We start from the raw sequence: 18,485 nt of genomic DNA, 5'->3' as shown, positions 1-18,485 counted from the left end.
TATTTGACTGTAATTCCTTATGCCCACTCTTTCCAGAGAGAAACTAGTTGGATCCATAAAGGAAAACGCAAGAGCAAACAAATGTATTTGCAGTGGGGACAGCTGGGGAAATAGGACCTAGAAGCAAATTACAAAACCAAGTTACTTCAGAGGACAGACATGCTCACACTTAAATAAATTTAAAACTCCTTATTCTCATACACCCAAGTTCTCTTATTTAAATGAGCAGCTCATAAGGCTTGATGTAATTAAACCAGAGCTGGCCTGCTTTATAAAATAGTTCAGCCACGTTATTTTCGGCAATTTAAGCTGTTCATGACAAAGTAACAGCTATGGCTCATTTCAAAAGAGCAAACGCAATAAGAGCACTATAACAAGATACAGTATTGCAATCTGATTCTGAAGGACAAATTTTATACAGCCCCTCATTTACTTTAACAAAATCCTTTTACTTTCCTTACACTAAAGTGACCTTTTTAAGGTTATAATTACTGCTAATAAGATTTGGCACAGTTTTAAGTTTCCCAGAAATGAAACACTGTGTAAAATGCATCTATTTCTCAACTACACTGCATAAATTGCAAGTCCTTAAGATATAATTCCATCATCTCTGGCTTCCCGTATCTGAAAAATCTCTTAAACTAATAAAAGAGAATTAAGGATAGAGCTGAAATCTCCTAGCAAGCACAGAAATTGGTAGAAAGTTTGGAAAACGGAAAAAAACCCTGACGCTATTCCTGAAAATCTTAATTAAAACTGACTGGATTTCATCTCTGTGGTGCTCGCATTATGGTGGTCAGACATTCAGCATTATCCTAACTTCTCATTGCTACTCTTATGAATCAAGGAGGCCAAAATTTTCTGAACTGGTCTTTCAAAATGGAAATTAGTCATTTACAGCTGAATACAAGGTAAACATGAACAAAATGTGTTCAGGTTTTTGAGTAATAGTCATGTAGAAAGAATCAACATTTTTTAAAAACATAAAAAGCCCCAAATAACTGAAACACAGCTTTGTTTATTAAGCTGCATACATCCAGAAAAACTCCACTTTGTCCCAAACTTTTGTAGCATGAGTAGACTAATGGAGGTAATGGTTCACTTCATGCTGCAGAGGCCTTCCATCTCAAAGTCTAGAGCTGATAGAAAAGATGCACAGAGCTCAGTAATGTAAGCCCCGATAAACAAAACTGAAATATAGCTCAAGATATAATAGCTTAAAAAATCCTAATAACCTCTAGATAAACATGCTATCTTCGTCTGCCACGACTGTAGCAGTTCACTGCAATACTGAAGGTCAGGACCAACAGAAAGTACCTCACCTGAAGTAACTAAATTAATCTTGAAAAGTTACATAGTACTGTTAAGTGGAATATTCTGATAACTAAAAAGTGATATTCAATCATCTCTGCAGAAGTGATAGTAGTTTAGATGAAGAATTATTTTATGAAGAATGAAACCTTTATTAGAAAACTGTATTTTTATATTTTCCTTGTTTTCCCTGTCTACCCACTCCTTTCAGAAGACAAGAATGAATTACCAAAATTCACCTCCTGAATACCAGTCACAGATATTTTTTCTTTTATTATTTTGACTGTTGAAAGAATAAAGGCAGACAACTGGAAGACATCATCCTACACAGGATCATTTTCTTTTTTCCAGTTTGCTTGTGCCAGGATCACAATTAATAGCAACACAGAAGACGCAGACAGGAACACTGCCAATTTAAAGGAAAAAAAAAAAGAAAGGAAAAAAGGGGGGGAGGGGCACCAAGCCCACCTCCTGATGGTGGATAAACTTTGTTGGAGACAAAGTGGTTAAAATAAGAGCAGTTGAATATCAACACAAACTGTTAGCATCCCAGAAAAGAGATACTCCTAAGAAAGAAGATTTTTTTTTTTTTAAACTCCGAAGTTATTTCTATAGACAAAAATGATAGGGGAGCATTCGTAGGCTCTGAACTCTGGAAACTTAATCACCATTGGTAAGTATTATTGCTATGCAGAACCTTCAAGCAAGAAGAGATGTTCCCCACTAGAGGTCAAACTGATGAAAAACAAACCTTATTTGCTTTAATCTCCATACGTCCAACATCAAGGGGCAAGGCCAAAGCGGGGGGGGGGGAAAAAGGGAGGGGGGCAGGGGGAGTCTACAAAGTCCGCAGCTTTCATTGCTACATGTCTCATAACCTGATCATTTCCTTATACTAGTTGTAAGAAAAACATTTCAATATGAATCAACAAAAATAGTTTCCTAAAGTAGGTCGTTGCTGCAGCAACCAGGCGGCTGTTTGGACTACTCCCTGCCACAATGACCTACTTTTCCAGTTATATGTAACTGTTGTAGCAGGAGCTGATTTCTCCTTCCCTTTGGAGCCGCTTCGAGAGGATTCCTGTACTGCAGCCGAACTTTATTCCTAACCAGGACAGAGAAAGGCTTCGAGCAGGTACAAGCAGCGGGTCGGTTCTGCTCCTCTGTGTCATATTTAGAAGAGCTGGCTACTAAAGGTTAGGTGAAACCTAATACGTGCTTGGAGTTCAAAAAGTACGAAGCCAATGTTCAAAACTGGAGGAGCTGATAAAAAAACAGAAGGGGAAGGTGTCAAAACGAACGGCAGCTCGTGAACAACATGTCCCCTGCCAGAGTCAACAGCTGGCAGCAAGCTTCAGCACAAACAGGCTGCTTCAGTACTGCCATCCTAGCACAAGCTAACGGACGTAATCCTTCATTACAGGTCTAAATAACATTAAATCTGCATAAAAGAAAAACCCTCGTGAATGACAGGTAAAGCTAACACGTTTTTAAACCCTATTTAACACTGCACGGACGGTGGAGCGGGGACATACAAAGGTACCACACAAACCCAGGAAGTAACATTGACAATTACTTAATTTCCTGTTTACTGTTGTTGTTAATGACCATTAACCTTATGACAAAGGAAAAAAGATCACCAGTGCAACTTTTCATTGAACTATATCTTAACCTTGTGAAGAAAATAAAGATTATCTCTGTAGAAATAAGCCTACAAGGCTTCTAACATCAATCACACTGACTTGTGCATATGTATTTTTTGATCAATTTATGCAAACCCCAAGTTCAAAAGCTTTCATTCAAGGTAAAATTTAAGAGGTAAGCACAAGAGACTAACACTTCCAAGCGAAAGACAACTCATTCCAACAAAAGGCAAGCTATGCATTACCATATAGTACATCCTAATTAAAACTTCAGTTAACAGAAAGATTCTGACAGATGTAGCTCATACTACAAAAGCAGAAAAACAAAGCACACGCAGCTAAGCTCTCCAAAGCTTACTTTACCTTAAGTCGTCTTAGAACTTGTAAGTTCAGCAGGAAAAATACTGGAATTGATGACAATATGGTACTGCGAGCGGAAAAGTTTTTGAAATTTCCCCCACGCTTTCACTTGGGAACAAATCATATATGATGAGATAATTACTCCTGCAAATCTCATAGTCTTCAAACAGAACAGCAAAAAACCCCTAAAAATTATTTTGACTTTACCATTGTACTTGACAAGCCATAGAACAGCAACTGCAAAGGTAGGATTCTGGAAGAAAGATGGACTAGTAGCAGAAAAAAATTGCAGAATTATGAAAAAAGTCAGAAAGGCTGCTACTGCAAGAGGAACATCTGATCACTAGTAACAGTTTTTCGTTTGAAAGCATGACCTCCAGTGCCAAAAACACGAGCTCCATTGCGCTGTCTCATATGGAAGTAGTAAAGAACTGGAGTAAAACTTTCAGTAAACACAGCATTGAAGAACTTTTCTTTGGCAAACTAACACAATGTTTCAGAGTTGGCACTGAAAAAGAGAGGTTGGTGGAGTTATATTTGAAAGAATGTAGAAAGCCAAAATCTAAAATGTAAAAACAGGAAGATCCACATTATCCCCACAAACCCATGATTTTCTTCATGGTTTTGAAGAAAAACACACTAGCGCTGAAATAAATTACTTCTCACCAGTAAATTTATTGGCACCTAGCTTACAGAAAGGAAATTTCAATCAAATGAAAAAACCCTGCTCACTGAAAAACACCATCACTATATGATCAAAATGAATGACTATATGATCAAAACTAATCTTTATACAAATCTCCTCAGATTATGAAAGCCTTGAAATAAAAGAGGAAAATAAACCACAATTAAAGCTGAACTATCAATATCACAGCAATTTACAGCTTCTTCCTTTGTAATAAACTGAAGAAACTACACATTAGTAAATGTTTCCAGGTCATACCAGTTAAAGAGTATGCTGGAGAAAAGAAAATGAAAAAGTCACTCATAAAAAGTCATTTAAAGAAGCATTCACAGGATTTGGGATATATTGCATAATAGCAGTAAACAGCAAACAGCTACACTGTCTAAAAAGAAACACAGATAAAGTACAGTAAACTAGATCTTACTAAGCCTGCCATCTACTGAAAAGTAATGATGGAAAGTCACAGGAATTATCCCTAGGCAACCCAAATAACACATCCTTTGCTTGATCACCCTCATTAAGACTTGGATAGTTTCAGCTTCTTGAGTTTACTAGTAACAAGTCTTACGAAAACAAAGAACAAAACCAAAATGCAATCTCCTTCCCAAAGACCCTTCTGAAACTTGGATGGCAGAAATTACTCTGTAGAATATTTTAGTTTAAATGCATATCTCAGTTTTACAGATGTAGAATCATGCCTCTCCCATGAGAAGGGAATAAGGGAAACAATAGTAGGCAATCTCTGCTAAGAGCTGTATTGTTCTCTTTTTCTACTTTAAGACTCCTAGAAAAAATGAGTTTGTTTATTCTCAAGAAAGTGAAATACGAATAGGAGAAAAAAATTTAAAAAAAATTTCACTTTATGCCACAGAATTTACAGACAGAAAATTTCAACTCAGAGGAAACTCACAAGAGAACATACGAAAGAAAAATTTTACTCCATTCTTCAATTAATCCAATGTATTGGAAATCATATCATTAACTATTTTTAATGAGAGTTGCTCTATAAAATGGAGTCTCACAATTCTCTGTACACTTCTCCAGTACTTCAGAACTGCACATGTTGCGAAACTGAGATAAAGCTTGCCATGGTGTTCTGTATCTTTAGTGCATAGCAAAATTGTAACCGTGCAGACAATGATGATGTCTTACAAACTATACAAGGCATGAAGTAACAAGCAACCTACATGAAGTTACCTATTTATTTACTCATCTTTCTGATGAAAGTTGCCCTCCTATTTCAATCATTATTTTGCCCCACTCTCTCTCAATTGCAGCACAGTTTACCCTTCACCTACAAGGTAAGTAGAATATTGGCATTAAGAAAAAAAAAAAAATCTGTAAGCGCTGAACTCCACAGGTTCCTTACTATAAGAAGTAAAGCATTTCCTAGGTCATGGATTCCACACTTTGGATAGATAACAGATAGAAAAATCCAAGTTTTCCTTACAGGAGCTGTTCCTAAGTAGCCTGTACTGTAGATATTTTATCTCCATCACTGAAGATCAATAACAGCATGTATTCATACTGCACAACTTCTCCATTTGAGCTTAAACAGATTTTTTTCAACATTTCTGGTTTACGTTTTGAAAGGATAGGAGTTTGTGTTTTGAAAGGAATCAAACTTACAGTGCAAGAATTTTGCAGCCTTTACTTTTCATGGCTGTGCAAGAGTCACAAACGTACTAACAGATGTTAAAAAAAGGACTGCATGTGACTGAACAGGAAAGGAAATGCTTTCCTACATATCAGGAAACAGGGAGATAAAGTAAGTTTCGAAAGCAGGCCCAGAAAGTTTCTCTAGTTTAGTTACAGGAGGAAGCAATGCATAACACAAAAGCCCAGGTGTACATGACATCACATGCCTGTCAATACAGAAATTAGACTTGCAGGACACATCCTGACCAATGTTCAACTGGAAGAAATCCCTTCCATCTCTGATACTCTGAACAGGTTCCATCCTATTGCAAGGAGCTTGTTGTGTTAGCACTTTTCAAAGAGATTATTCAGGTTTGACACCTGAATTTACTTCTGAAACCCTGAGTATTATCAAATTCTTATTTCCTACCCAGGTTTACCAATATAGACCTTTCAAATACTAAGGCAATTTAAAAAAAAAAAAATCAAAGTACAGAATTTAAGAAGAAAATGTTTATTTTAGGAAGCTCTGTTCACTGCATCTCAGCTACTGTCTAAACTAATGCTAACAAAGCTCGTGTTAATTTTATTATCTCTCCATTAGTAATTGGTATGGTCTCGGATTTGTAACTGTTCCAAAAGTATAGATATACATGTAGACTTTTGCCACAGCTACCTTCATTTACACACTTGAAACAGAACATTGTAATATTGACCTGTTTTCCCCAGTCCTTTCTGGTCTATTCTTCATCTCTGCTAAAGCTTTATTCCTGCATAAAGAAACATCTACATACACAAAACTCCAAAGCAGTGAAAGCAAATGCTTAATGGTGACCTGAAAAATATATGGAGGCTTTGGGGTTAGAAGAACATTGCAATTGTAGTTCACCTGTTGACCTAGACTGCAAAGAACTTGAAAGCCAGAAGTATATAGAAGCACACAAATTAACCTTGCTCCACATTTAAATTGGAGTTCTGAAAAATTTAAGTAAAATGTATTGCACCAAAATTATATGAAGTTCTTACCTCGGTAATCAAATCCAGTCCTTTCCTAGAGGTAATCAAAGGCACAGCTATTAAGCCTGCTAAAATGTGATATGCAAATTACTAAGTCTGTAAAACACAAAGCCACATACTCCCACACTACTTACACAACCAATTCATGCTCAAGCTGACTTTTGCCTTTTTAGGTCATTATGGGAAGGTCACAAAATTCCCTAAAGCAAAGAGTTTCTTTCAATATACAAATTAATACATCACAGACTTTAGTGTGACTTCTACACTGAAAAAATGGCCGACTTTGCTGGCAGCTTGACCTTCCTATCACAGGTTATATAACTAACCTGAAAACCTGCCAGGCATTGAGGGAGTATGGAAAAGAATCACTTTCCTTGAAAATAAAGGCTTTCATGCTGTAGATAAACTGTCAGAAACCCAAAAGTTCAGGTGGTACAGTGACAGACAGCTTTTTCTGCAATATTTGCATAATGAAATATGTTTAAAGAGTAGCTTCCATTGGTAGGAATGAAGACATTTTCATAAACTGGAGGAAAATATACTTTATTGCATGAAAATGGCCAAAAGGGTATGATAATATATAAAATAATTTGCTTTGAAGAACTGATGCAGAATTCATTGACACTGCCACACACTGATCAGCTGGGGAAAAAAAAAATCTGTATTCTTGATTGCCTAAAAAAAAGCTGCTTTCGTGTTCACCACAGACGGTGTTTGTTGGGGGTTATCACCCTCTCCTTTTAAGACCAGAGGAGGTAACACCACAAGTTGCAGACAGATTACCTTCCCCTGCTCAAATAAAGAATGCAATCTATTGATACTTAGGTAAAACAAAACAAAAATAGATTTCTGGTCCCAAGAGAAGGAAGACTGAAATAATCCTACGGGTTGTTTCAAGACCGCATTTGTCCCTTGATACTCAAAGTCCACGTGCTACTCTTACATATCAAGAACACCCTACCCAAATCTTCTCTTGATATCCTCAAACCTGGAGATTAGTGATGTAAAACCAGGTCTCTAAAACCTCAAAACTTCTTAACCTGAGGAATTAGTTTCCTTCAAGATCAATCTTGCAGTCAAAAAGCAAACTGTATAAATGCTCACTGGAATTCTTCTGGCCTATAATAACTGTTACTTGGAAAAAACAACTTATTGAACACTTCTTATAAAATTGGATTTGCAGTACCACCTGCTCTCTCCAGACCAACCACTGCAGACTTCTTGTCCAATTTAATAAAAGTTACATTACAGAATCCGGCGATACAAGAGCATTCACTAAAATAAGCAAACAAGCATAGTGTAATTTCTGAGCTGGCAGGGTTATTTCTCACATTCTGACAGTTTGACAAAAAATAAATCAGGCCTTTCCCCTAACACAGTAAAAGGGCCAAAACTTATTTTCAACAATGTAACTTCAAAGGGTGTCAACAAATGGCAAGCCACAGAAGAAACAAATAATCACCTTCCAAAAAAACACACAGTGGTTACTATACACATGAGCAATGCAGGCCAGTTATATGGACATTTTAATCTGGCTCTAATTCATACTGCCACTGAAAGAAATGGCACCTGCCCTTCCCACTCTCACCTCTTGACTACTACTACTGCAACCTGTTTGCTGGCACGATCTACCACAGAGCTAATCTCGCCAAAACTGGTAACTAATGTCTTTCGGACAGACTGATGAGCTAACCTGGTTCACCACAGGGCTGTGTGCTATCACGAAAGTGTGGAACCACCCCTTTCATCAACACTGCAGGATTAAAACCATGAGGACATACGTCAGTGTGGTTCAGTGACGTACTTTGTAAGTCATAGGACTAGATCATATAACACGATGAATTATAGAGGGAATCGCTGAACTGTGGGCACTTTTGGGGTAGACAGGGCTTTCTGTGAAAGAGGACAGGTGGGCAGCCTAGGTGTATCCACTGGAGGGTTTCTCCAATCTAACCACCGGTACCACAGAACTCCCATCTGAACACACAGCTTCTGAAAACAAGTTACCACTCTTTGATAACAGATTTTGAAATTTACAGATTAATCACCCTCAATTTAGTGGGCTGGTTGGACAGAAGTGCTCCAAGTTGCGCACTGCACTAGAGTTGAAGCCACTCATTAAAAAGGTATGATGGGCATGTCTAGAACACAGCACAGGAATACTGAAGTTCCCTTGCGGACCTGTTACACCCTGGCTATAGCAGTGGAGTTCAGCACAGGCTACCTACCCCATAAAAGAAACCCCAAAATATCTACAGAATACATACAAAACTAATGTTACTCCCAAACTGATGTATGTCTAGCTTTGTATATGAAAACCCAAGACCATTGTCTCTATTTATATTTTAGATAATTACCTTGATGTTAAATGTTTCATAAATCAAACAGATTCTCATCCTAAGTGCTACAGCATGAAAACAAACTTAAAGGGATGTTTTTAGCAGGGAAGTTATAATTATTTCGGTGCGCTCCTTTTTACATACCAAGCATGTCACCAAAATTAACAAAGTATAATACACAGATTTTGCCTGCCTGAATTACAGATATGATATCATTTAAAACTTAAATCACTCATGGAATAATTTTATTGACAAACTTTCTTCACCAATCCCACATCCAACAAACAGGTCTCTCTAGGACAAATCATTACCCACATAACCTGAAACCATAAGCATATTTTCAAAACCAGATGCACAGAATAGCAAAATTTAACAGATGCTACAGAAGGATGTCTAAATATTAATTTTTTTAAAACAAGCTCCCATTTCCATGAATTGCAGTGATTGTCCTGGAAATGAAACTTTTTTTTTCCACTCAGGTTCTTAATATGCTCTGAGGTGTGAGCGTTAAAAAAAAAATAACGTATCACATCTTTTCTTTCTCCTAAATCAATAGGACTATCTGCCATAATAACAGCAGCTAACTTTGCAGGATGTTAAACACATCAATATTCCCACAAAATCTACTAGATATACAAAACAAATTTTATTACTCTTATTTTAAAAGTGAAAGTTGTTCTCTTCAGGAATGATTAAAAAAATACAAGGATTGTTAAGATTAGACTATCCATCTTTTTGAAGTCAATTGCTGCATGCCAGTCTTTCAACTAGCATATCAAAAACATACATACACACTCAAAAAGACAAACTAAAAAAGTAAATTATTACCCAAAGTAGATTCTTATGCAGCAACTAACAGAATGTTTGCATTTCTTTTTAGGTATTGTGATCAGTTGCCACTCTGTACTAAAACCAGGACTAAATGAAACCCTCCCCTAAGTGATATTGCTAAACATGAGATCCCATTCTCCTTAATATGGAAAAGTCTGTGAGCACATACAAACACATTTTTTCATAAGTAGGTAATGGTTACTTGTTGGAGTACGTAAGTTACATTCTTTGTCTACTCTGTTGACACAATTAGATGTACCCTAATTCTGGTGCCAAAAGTTTAAGAGCAATTGACAAAACTTTAAGAGAGTGTTAGACTGATTTTCCATTTAGCATCTCCCTCCACCACTTCTCCATCACCTTTTATGGCACCGAAGAACCTCCCTCTCACAAGCCTTGATCTGCGAACACTGGAAAACTCATTACATAGAAAAAGCACGTCTCAATGGAAGCACATCTTGATTTATTTGACAGCTTGAAAGAAGGAACAATAAGAGGAAACAGAACAGATCCAGAAAAAATGAAGTGAGTTGAAGGCGGCCCTGGCATTTGTTACGTAGCATTCATGACTTCAGAACAGGTAGGCTGAATGCCAGGAAAAAGGAGGTCAGTAAGACCATGTGACTGCTTAGTAATTAGACTTGCTCAACAGTGCAATTACACAAAAATATTAGTTCATGAGTGTTACATGACTATTTAAAGAGAAAAGTTAATCAGAAGGCACCTATGTATTAAAGGCTGCTATTTGCCAGATTTAACACACATTTTTTTTTTAATTAACCGTAACTAGTGACTCTGCAGAGGGACAGTATTACTTCTAACAAGAAACTACACCTCCTGGTTTCTTGTATTCTTGCACTATTTTTCCTCCTATCACTTGTGTTAGTCATACTTTGACCTCTGACAGACAAGAGTTTTGCCCCGGTCATTAGTACCATAAACTCACCAGAACATAAACTCTCGGTGTCAATCAACTCAAACTAAGAAAGGACCACTGTAAATTCACACCAGAAGATTAAATTTGACTCATGTTCCAAATGCTGAAGGGCTCTGCTCCTAATCTCAAATAAAATATTTTTGACTAATTCAACACCCTACTCCACAGGCATGTAAGCCAGGATCTTGCTTACTGTCGTCAAGTGACCAAGGAGATAAAATGCTTGATTATTAATCGCAAGTGCCAAATGAGGCTGGCAAACTAAAAAACTGCATCATAAGTCTTGTGTATGCATACTGTGAATGTGTGTGTTACTGCTGGTTAAAAATAGCTCATTAAAGCCACTGGAACCTAGGATTCATGCCAAACTAGTAACTGTTCACTTAAATAAAAATTTATTGACATCAGTCTAATAAACATACAGCTCGAGCAGCCAGTTATTCTATAAAGTTGCTGTACTTTTAAACTTGAAAAACCTGAAGATCTCCCAAAACCAGGCTATGCAGGCAGTGAGATATCCTACTCAAATCAATGTGCAGCATGTGCCTTGAGGGTATTTGAGTCCCAGGAGATTGTTTGAAGTGCTTTGGATAGGGGAGTTGTAATTTACCCTTCTTCTGGGAGATCTTCACTGGGGGGGGGGGGGGGGGGGGGGGGGGCAGAGAAGCACACAGAAACGAAGGACTAAAAGAAAAATACCCCTCTTCATAAAATAAATAAATAAATCCACACCACCAAAAACTCAGCCCCTCTAATCAGCACCTAAACAAAGATGGTTTTCTTCAAATGCAAAATGTAGTGCATGGACTAGTTGTCTTTTAGAACACTGAGAACACTGTTGAAGTAAACCAACTAACAAATATATCACACACAAATGTACTCAAGGAATGTATTAGCTAACAATCACATTAAATAGTCATTGAAAAACCAGGGCAGTAGCACTGAAGACATGAACTTCTTTTTGCTGGAATCAAAGTTCACATTTGTCTATCATTCACTAGCTCAGAGAATATAACCAAAAACAGTTTAGCATTTCAATTGCAAAACACATTAGAAACCTATGAAGTATTCTTAAGACGTGATTTCCTTAACACTTAGACTTTAGCCAATTGCCCACATTCTTTTAAAACTTAGTTAGTTTTTCATGCTTCATCCATAAAACTAAGACCTCTGGGCTTTCTTTACAAAGTCAGGATTTGTTATTCAAAAAAAACTTATCCCCTTCAAAACAAACCAAAAAAATTAAAAAGCCTCTATAAAAGAAATGTACATCATGAACCTCAGATAAGAATAATAATTGTTAGATACTTTCCTTTAGTGGTATGAACATTATTTTTGTCAGTGAAAAATGGAATAACTATCAAGTTAAAGTTCAGAGAAAGCATTTTTAATATTTCTATCTTCTGAAAACCAGAAATAGGACCATAAGGAAAACTTCTCAAAATTTCAAATAAAAACCTCCAAAGGTAAGTTACCTTGATGGTAAAGTATTTAATGACCTGGGATAGAAATTATTAAATCTGAAAGAAATAGTCCTTGAAGAGAAGTAAATGGAACTGAAACCCAAAGTATCTCAACTTTGTCATTCTTCTATGACATGGTGTTAAGCCAAGTTTCATTGTGCTTGTTCCATAATTAGGCAACTCTTCTCAGCATTGTAGTCTGGGCAGGCTAAGCTCACGAGCGTTTCAAGCTCCTGACACTGGATGGACAGATGAGACAAGAACTATACTGCATTATCAACCCTTTTTAAAAGGGTAATAACTTTCAGATCCCTAGTGATGTTTTAACTAATCTCACAAGATAAGTATGCACAGATGTCCCATTATCCGCTGCCTTATTATGGCACACATTTAGCATGGCAGTGTCAGCCACAACTCCACAGTAAAGTTCATTTTTGTATTAGGTAGGACCACGCATGGCTTGAAGGTGTAGGAATCGATCTGCACGCTCTGGAAAGGCACACTACATACCCTTCCCTACAGGAAAGCTACTCTGAGAATTTACTTTTGAACCAAGCAAGCAGCTTCACAGTTTTTTCCAGAACAGAGTCACCCTGTGCCAGCGTGGGGTTTCTGGCTGCCCAGAGGTCCTGAGGTGAAGCAAGCCCTCTGGGCTGCTCCTCCTGGGGCTTGCAGCCCGGCTCCCGGGGCTTGCAGCCCAGCAGCAGCCCTACCTACCCTGAGCTCCAGCGCGGGCGGGCACCGGGGGCGCGCTCGGGCACTGAACCGCCGCCCTCGGCAGCGGGAACAAGAAACACCCTTCCCCGGGAAACCACGGCCCCCCCGGCCCCCGCCAGGGCCTTCCCCGCTTCTTCCCCCTTCCTCCCCCGCCGCGGCAGCCGCAGCCCGGGCCGGCGCAGGGGCTGGCTATGTAACACCGCCGCCGGAGCCGCGGGGAGGGGGGGCGGGCGAGGGAAGCCGGCGCTGGCGGCGACCCAATCGGGCGGCGAGGGGAGGGGATGGCGGGGAGGCAGCGTGACCGCATACATAACGGGGAGATTAGGGCCCCCGCCGGGCGGCCGCCCCCGCCGCCCCGCACTCACCGCCACCTGTTGATGCCCACGTTGGAGGAGCCGGCGAACCAGGGGTCCAGGATGTAGACGCAGCGGACCGTGTCGGCGCCCTGGATGCACTCCCGCAGCGCCGGGTTGTCGTGGAGCCGCAGCCCCTTGCGGAACCAGTGCACGGCGTTCACCCCCATGCCGCCGGGCCGGGCCGGGGGCGCGGACGCTCAGCGGGAACCGCCGCCGCCCGCGGGGCCGCTCATGGCGCGGCGCCGCCGCTCGGCGCCCGGGCGAGCAACGGAGGGGGGCCCGCGGGGCCTCGCCTCGGGCGGCTCTAGGAGCCGGCGGAGACGGCGGGGGCGGCCGCCCGGCGGGGACGCATCACCCCGCGGAGCCCCCGCGCCGGGGAGAGCGGAGACGAAGGAAGGAAGAGCAGGATCCGGCGGTCGCTCCGGGGCGGCGGGGCCCCCTCTCCTGCCCGCGGGAAACAGCCGTCCGTGCCGGCCGCGCGCGCGCGCCTCGTGCCAGCCGGCGCTCGCCGCTCGCCCTGTGACTCTGCGCCGGGGCTCAGCCGGCCGCCCCGCTCCGCCCCCCGCCGCCGATTGGCCGGCCCCTCCCCCACGTGACCGCCGGTCCTCACGTTTCTGAAGTGTGTTTACTAGCGGCGGAGGGTGGGGGCGGCGCGGGGAGGGGAGGCGCGGGGCCTCACCCGTCCCGCTCCCGCGGCGGGGCGGCCGGCAGCCGGGGGGGGGAGGTCCGCGATCTCGGCGAGAATCCCACCCGCCGGGGCGGCGCGAGGCGGCGGGCCGCGGCGGGAGGGGTGCCGGGGGCGGAGGCCGCGCCCCCCCCCTCCCTACCCCGGCTCGGGGCGGCGGGACCCGGATGAGCACGGGGCTCCGAGGAGGCTCTTGGGGGCGCCGATTCCTGTCAGGAGGCGCCTGCGCGCACGCGCGGGAGCCGCCGCGGGCGGGGGGAGCGTGCAGCTGCCGGCGCGCGCCCGCTGACCTGTTATGTATGGTGCCCTGCGCGCGCCCGCGGTGGGGGCTGCGCATGCGCGGCGGCGCGGCTCTCCTCACTCCCCCCCGCCCCCCGGGCAGCGCCCGCAGCGGGGCAGGCGGCGGCGGGGATGCGGCGGGGTCGCCGTCGCCTGTGGGCCGGGAGCGGCCCGCCTCGGCCGATCCCACCGCACCCCGTCCCGCGGGGCCCAGGCGGGGCGCTTATGTAAGCGTGTGCGGAGGGAGCTCAGCCTCAGCCGGGTGCCGGTCTGTGCGCGGCAACACCCCCCCCCCCGAGGCGCGCCTGGGACGGCGGCCGCTCTCCCCCCGTTTTAGTCATCGCACGTCTCTCTGCCCGCCGCGCCCGGCTCCCTCCCCTCCCGTGTTAATTTAAGATGCGTGCTGTTGCTTACGAAACGGGCTGTGTTTTTGTCGCTGCCCCCTGCAGTCCTGAGGTGTTGCCAAAAGAGCTGGGAAAGAACCACTGAGCAAGAGAGAGTAGCTCGGCCGTGCAGTGCGGCGGAAAGCAAACTTTCAAGCGAGTTCTGAGCGGCAGAATGAGTTAAAATGGTCTCTCTAGTACTGTTTGTAAAATCATTACTAGTAAATGGTGTGTATCTAACGTCTTCTCTTTTAATTACAGAGCTCAAACCAACGTCTGTGTGCTGGCAACACAGCAGGTTTCCCTATACCTTCTCTCGTGTTAGCCACTAGGCATGGCTAACTACTGAATGAGGCATCCCATTGATAGGACTCGGTAGAGCAATTTCGCGTCCTAACAGGGCAGCTCTAGATGCAGATCTGAAAATAAACCTCCACCTGTGGATTGCAACTCCAATCTACAAATTCCAGAGTGTTCATAGACGACTGAATAGCAACAGCAAGAGGGGTGATGTTAGAAATAACGGCTCTCAAGTAAAAGGCAGAGGACTCCCATCAGCAGTACTGACCTTTCTTGACTTCCAGAATTCCAGAGCAGGACAGTACTTTAAGAATTGTAGTTGCTCTTTCTACTAAAGTTTTTTTTTTCTGCTAAGATACACAGAAAGTAAAAGTAGAGTCAACAAAGAGACATGCATCACATGTTTCCCTTCATGCTTTTCTTTCCTCACTTTGAATGACTTAATAAAATGTCGTTAATGATCAAGGCATGCTAGCAGCAAAGGCCCCAGCCATGATTAGAATCCCTTTCTATTTGGTTTTATATAATTTTTTTTTCTAAAAAGTGTGGAGGCCGAACTGTTCTTAAGCACTGATTTTAACAATAGCATAAATTATTACGAGTTTTTCAATTATTACTTTGTCATATGTGGAACAACATATTCCACAGCTCATCATTCTGGTCCAAGAAGAACATATGGGATCCTGTCATATACCTTTCCTGCAACTCAAACCTGGAGTAGTTGGGTCATTGTAAAGTTGAGCATTGTTTTCTCAAGTAATACAAAGTACATTCTTCCTTGCTTGTTTTTTTGTTTTTATTCATAAGAAATGCCAAATATTTGGTGAATAATTTTCAAAGAAATAAAATAGATAAAGAAATCTCTGTAGTTAATGACCACTTTCCACCAAACTCCTTTTAATTCTATAATTTTTGAGCACATTGAAGAAGATTGAGTCCTTATTTTCAAGCTAAGTCACCTCACAATATAGGTTTTATTTCAAACTTTTAAACTGCTTTTTCATACTCCTTATGTTCCCTGCTAGGTCCTTACAAGGCTACGACACTGAAGATGGCCCTGAATAAAGTCCAGCATCAACTGATCTGCCTTCTTGGGAATACTGAGGTGGAAGCAACACTCCCTCACTAGACATTACAGTTTCATAACCAAATTGCAACCATGAAAACCATCAGTCTGTAAGCTGTTTGTCACTACAGACTAAATGACCACTGTAGTATATCATTAGTATATCATTATGTCAAAACACCATTTGGCTCTAGCCATACCTTCCACACCAGACGGTCTGTTCTTGATTTAGAAGTGGAAGGAAAGTGAAGAATATATTAATTAAAATCTCAAATCTGAAGGGAAGAGGCTCTCCAAGTTAGTAGAAAAAGAAAATAGAATCACAGTTAATCAAGGAACTCGTACAAGTAAGCCTCCCTACTGTGTTCTCTTGTGGATAACTTTTTTAAAGAACATTATTGCTAATTTAGCTAATTTAGCCCAGACCGTGATCGCAAAACACAAGAGAGCGGGGAGGAGTTAGAAGGGAAAAAAAGATAACACGAAGGCGTGAAATGACGAAAACATAAAGAAGCAAGTATACAATACATTGTGTATTACAAATCAGAAGTGGTTTTTTTAGATACATGTTTTTAACATCATTGTATGTCATTTATATTCACAGACATTGTTAACTGTTCTTGAAACAGAAGTTATGTAGGAGACCAAGCCTGAACTGGGTTCATAGAGCACGGTTTCTTTCTGTAGCAGTTCTCTTCTTCATTAGATCTTTTTCGTAGATCTAATACAGGCTATTGAAAATGTAGCTGCCAAAAGAAGCGTTCCCAGAGAGAACAGTACTGATTTTCACTCTCTGAAGGATGTGATTGTGCAGACCCGGCATTAGTTCAAAAAATCCTAACACACCTAGAAAAATCTTCGTCGTCTAGAAATCATTTATGTGTCTCTACTGATTTGTTACTCTAGGTTTAGAAGAGAAATAAAGTAGATACAGCTGAAAAAAATAAGAGGAAGATGATTCTCACCATCACAGCTCATTTAACTTCTGAAAAGCCGCCAGCGAAACACTATAAATCCAATGACTACATATGTGAATTTTATTCTTTTATTCTGTAATAAGTGCAGTGATCATATGGAAGAAAGTATACTGATGTAAGACAAGCCTCCCATCATCACAGCAGCGTTGCCTCTCATCCAAATTTGATCCTGAAGAGGTTTTCCAGGGTACGGCTTTCAGAAAGAGTGGAAGCGTCTTTGCAGAGGTTAACACGTTTGGTATCAGGAGCCGTAGGGCTTTGGTTCCTGCGTGCTGCGTACGGTCACGGTTGTGCTGTACAGGGCACAAGGCCTCACTAGCACCTTTATTTCAACTTCAGTTCTGGATAAATACAACAAACAGACCATTGCCGCTACCGAATCAATAGGATCGTTTGCTTCCCATCAGAACGCAGGCACTCAAGTAGCCTGATTTTAAAATGTTCATTTCTTTGCTATCATAATACTTTGATTGATTTTCGAATTATTTTGATTTAATTCACTACACTAATTCTCTCTTGAAAGCTGTTTAAATCCAACCACCTTCAACTCTTTCTAATCATAACAAAGGCTGTTGTAACAAGCGGAAGAACCTCAGGTGATTTTGCATCATGAAGAGACCGTGCAAGCCCATTTACCACGCTGATTAAGAACAGAGTTGCACCAAGACGTCAACTACGGCACAGTCGCGACATGGTTTACTGCAAACTCGGACTTCATCACGGTACTTCACCGCCACCCGCCCCTCCCCGCCGCGGCCGCCACATGGTAACATCCTCCTTCCACCCCCCCCGGGCGGCACCGGTGGTAGGGCCCAGCGCGGCGGCGCAGCGCTCCGCGGCGGCGAGCCAGGTCAGGCGAGGCGGGGGGTGCCGGTCCGGTCCCAGCCGGTTCCGACCGCCTCACACCAGCCGCGGGGCCGGGGGCTGGGGGCGTGGAGCGGCGGGTGCTACAGCGGCGGCCGTTACAGCGGCGGCTCGGCCGAGCACCGGCCGGTGAGGGAAGCCTTGGCGCGGCCCTCAGGGGGGGCGCCGCCGTTAGCGGGCCGGCTGACGTTATGTTTGGCCTCGCGTGCTTTGACGACAGATGCGGCCGCGTCATAACAATGATGGCCTGAAGATAAGCGGGGCTGCATGCTTTTTTTAAATGATGCGTGGCTGGGAAGGCAACCCTTAGGCGCGAGCCCTCGTTGTAGGCCGCGAGGGACGTTCGTGCCGGGTGACTTCGGCCATAACGGCAGAAACCAGCTGCGGTAGCGAGGCTCGGGGCTGGCCGGGGAGAGCCCTGCCGGGCCTCCCACCCTCAGCTCCTGTGCTGGCTGCAGGAAAACATCCCCGTCCTGCTGCTCCACCCTGAAGTGGAGTCCAAAGGGAGAGAAAGGGGGTGTGCAGATAGGGATCATCCAGGTGGCCGGGCTTATGCGACCAGGCTGTGATTGAGAACTTCCCATTTTCTCTGTACTAAAAGCATCACTTGATGCCTTTTAGTTTAAGTAGTGCT

The 18,485-nt window shown here is 42.7% G+C and overlaps 1 protein-coding gene across 1 annotated transcript in view; it reads right to left on the bottom strand.

The window, feature by feature from the left end:
* Positions 1-13,743, bottom strand: part of CRY1 (cryptochrome circadian regulator 1) — a 38,320-nt gene extending 24,577 nt beyond the window's left edge. Inside the window, exon 1 of the mRNA XM_050915611.1 lies at positions 13,307-13,743. Within this exon, the coding sequence (XP_050771568.1) occupies positions 13,307-13,464 (158 nt within the window). The 5' untranslated portion in view covers positions 13,465-13,743. The remainder of the gene's footprint in view (positions 1-13,306) is intronic.
* Between the last annotated feature and the right edge of the window lie 4,742 nt (positions 13,744-18,485).

This window comes from Gymnogyps californianus, chromosome 1 (genome assembly GCF_018139145.2).
Source record: "Gymnogyps californianus isolate 813 chromosome 1, ASM1813914v2, whole genome shotgun sequence".
NCBI classification, from domain to species: Eukaryota; Metazoa; Chordata; class Aves; order Accipitriformes; family Cathartidae; genus Gymnogyps; species Gymnogyps californianus.
Note: the sequence above shows the minus strand (reverse complement) of the source record. Positions and strands in the feature narration are given on the sequence as shown.